A 3,045-nucleotide genomic window follows, 5' to 3' on the forward strand; every position below is an offset into this window, starting at 1 on the left:
CACGTCTCGAGGGACATGGGCAGTTCGCGTCCCTGATGATCGCCCAGAACGATCTCCACGTAGCTCGGTGGACCGACGTTGACGCCGATCTCGAGAAACTTGTAGCCCGTTGCGGTCAGGTCGTAACGCCGACTCAGAATGCGCACCGCGCGACGCTTCCGACCTGCGTACGACGGTAATTAGTAAAGTCGAAGGAAAATAAAAAGAAACGGAAGACTTACGATTCCTTCTGGCCCATCTCGGAGTAGAAGCCGGACATAATCCGTTCGCGCGGACGATCGTAGCGAGAATGATCGGGTGCTCTCTGAACTCGAAGGGAGAAATCGAAGAGAGTGGGGGAGAACCTGTCGCGACAGGTCAAACGATTCCAAGAACTGTTTTTGTTCTTAAGACTCGCTGTTATCGCAAAACGATTCTAAGAATTGTTTTTGTTCGTACGACTCGCTGTTATCGCAAACGATTCCAAGAATTGTTTTTGTTCGTAAGACTCGCTGTTATCGCAAACGATTCCAAGAATTGTTTTTGTTCGATGGGGGAAGGAGTATTTATTTTATCGAGGAGGCCTCCGCGGTGGTAATGGTGGAGGAGGGGGAGGACTTCGAGGACGCACGTATTTCGACGTAGATTCCCGCGCTTTTACTGGCGGGAGAGGGGGAGGACTTCGGGGACGCACGTATTTCGACGACGGCTCGTCCTTCGACTCGTATCTTTGGTTCGTCGGCAACTCCCAATAGTATCTTTGGTTATGGGGCTCGTCCTTCGACTCGTATCTTTGGTTCGTCGGCAACTCCCAATAGTATCTTTGGTTATGGGGCTTATCCTTCGATTCCCAATATCTTTGATTTTTCTTCGAGGGGGGGCACAGCGGCTCGTCGTCTAACCTACGGTACACCTTGCGCTCGACCGACTTTTGATGCAGATAGTCCTTCAATCGGTCCATGCCGTGACGCTCGTAAGATTACGAATGAACGAAAGGAGCGTTACGCGCCGTCTATATACCGTCGATGCGTATATACTATACATATACTGTACTATATACTAAGGGAGAGAAATAAAAATACGAGGTAAATACGTTTACCTAAATTTTTTATTTCAAAAATGTCTTCGCGACCACCAGTTATACAGTTTGAATACATTTTGCATGGCGCAATTCGTAGCGTGATGTCCGCATCGCGTAGTATCAGCGGCATCTATATCGGCTAACGATAGAGTGTCCTCGTAAACCGCATCCAGTGTCTCGATGTGCACGCGTTCGTCGTCGTCCAGAAGTCTCGCAGCTACGCTCGTTTCTCAAGTCCCTTGACGTACACCGCAGTATCCTCCTCCCCGCATACAGCACTGGTGATCAGGCGTTTCGCCTCGCTGTACGGGGTCGACCCGTCCGTCCATCGCAATCCATGGTGATGACAGGCAATCAACCAGGAGGTGCAGGACCTGTCGGATCCTGTCGATGACCTCCATGGTACGGGACTCGTAAAGACGTAGTGCGCGAGCACGGTCCCGCGTGTCAGCAACGCCGCTTCCTTCACGACGAATCGCCCGTTGACGACGAAACCCTACAGATCCACGAACGTCGGCGTGTGCATGTCGACTGCGGCGAACGATGTTTCGTGAACGTTTATATCGCGCGCTTAGGTGATCCTGCGCACAACGCTGGTCAGCGGGTTGTACTCGACCACGCGATCGTGTATGATGAGGCAGTACGCGGTGGTATTAGCGGGCGCGTTCTCTTTGAGTTCAAAGTCCATTCGCACGTCCACGGTAGCGCCCTTGACCGATTCGTTCTGTCGAGAGCAATCGACGATCACAAATGGGCCCTTACGTTTGAAGGACGAAACCGTGAGATTCGGTTCGAGATACTCGTATCCGTAGTAGCCCTTGCAGAAACGCGCGTACATTTCGTACAGAATCGCCCATCTGTTTCTAGCGAAATCCAGATTCAAGTCGTCGTCCGGATAACATTCCGAGTTCAGGTAGAGTTTCACGTTGGTCAATTTACAGTCGTCGAATTGACTCGTGTCCTCGGACATCTTCTTTCGATCCGTTTGCAGAGCAAAGATGACGTATCGCGGCTTCTCGAGCTGAGAAGCCGTCTTGATGGCCCACGAGTGCTTGGTCGTGGCTTGCAACAGCGGGTACTCGTACAGATCCCACGAGCGAAAAGCCATGCTCAGGTATCGTCCGCTCTCCAGGGCTCGCAGCATCGCCAGCTTGTTCACGTCGCTCGGCACCACGTGCGGCATTCGCCATTGTATCTTGAACAGTTCGAGTTTCGGCACCACCGCCGAATTTCCCACCAGGCAATTCTCGTCGTTGCGCGCTCGTATCAGAATCAACTCGTGACGAGCGTTGTTCACCACGCGACTGTAATCCTCGCAGAATCCCAGTAGTACGTTGAGCGGTACGCAGAAATTAAAGTATCCGTCAGCGGTGGTCTGCGCGTCCCAGCCGGCGTTTCGCAGAATCACGCTCCTGTCGGACGTCACCGTCACGTAGGTCTTGATCGTGCTGGTTACGCCCACGTTTCTGTTGCGATCGATCTCCACGCCGTCGAGTTCGTAGCGAATCTCGTCGAACATGAACGCGACGCAATTGTTTCCCAGCGCGACGTCGGCGTTCTCTACCTCCGCGGTCTTCGGCAAACGTCCCTCGACGTACAGAAAACTCTCGTACGGCAGCGTGTACAGATCCTGCTGCTGTATGGGTATTCGTATCTCGTCGCTGTGTCCGAACGTCGTGTTGGCGAACGGACTGTACGCGTGAGTCTCGATCTTGACGATGCGATCGTCGAAGACCGGCTTGTCCCTGACGTTCAGAATGTCGGTCATCGTTCTCTGCGCACCGCGAATCCCAGAGATTTCAAAAACTCCACGTTCAAAGCACTGAGCCTCTTCCTCTTCTTCTTTTCGACGCGTCCGGATGCACTGTCGAGTGATGACGTCACAGGCTTTGTAAAGGATACGTTATCTATCCGCTGGTTCAACACGAGCATCTCACGCGCCCTATCGCTGTCGCCGTCTCACGTGCAATCTGACGGTGATCTCC

The 3,045-nt window shown here is 52.8% G+C and overlaps 1 protein-coding gene across 1 annotated transcript; it reads right to left on the bottom strand.

Annotated features, from left to right (window-relative positions):
• Window positions 1-1,631: 1,631 nt before the first annotated feature.
• On the bottom strand, window positions 1,632-2,828 carry LOC108779272 (uncharacterized). Its single transcript, XM_018546656.1, has one exon. It carries the CDS (start codon window positions 2,826-2,828, stop codon window positions 1,632-1,634), a length of 1,197 nt encoding a protein of 398 aa, XP_018402158.1.
• Between the last annotated feature and the right edge of the window lie 217 nt (window positions 2,829-3,045).

Source organism: Cyphomyrmex costatus, unplaced genomic scaffold (genome assembly GCF_001594065.2).
Source record: "Cyphomyrmex costatus isolate MS0001 unplaced genomic scaffold, Ccosl1.0 scaffold57, whole genome shotgun sequence".
In the NCBI taxonomy this organism is placed as follows: Eukaryota; Metazoa; Arthropoda; class Insecta; order Hymenoptera; family Formicidae; genus Cyphomyrmex; species Cyphomyrmex costatus.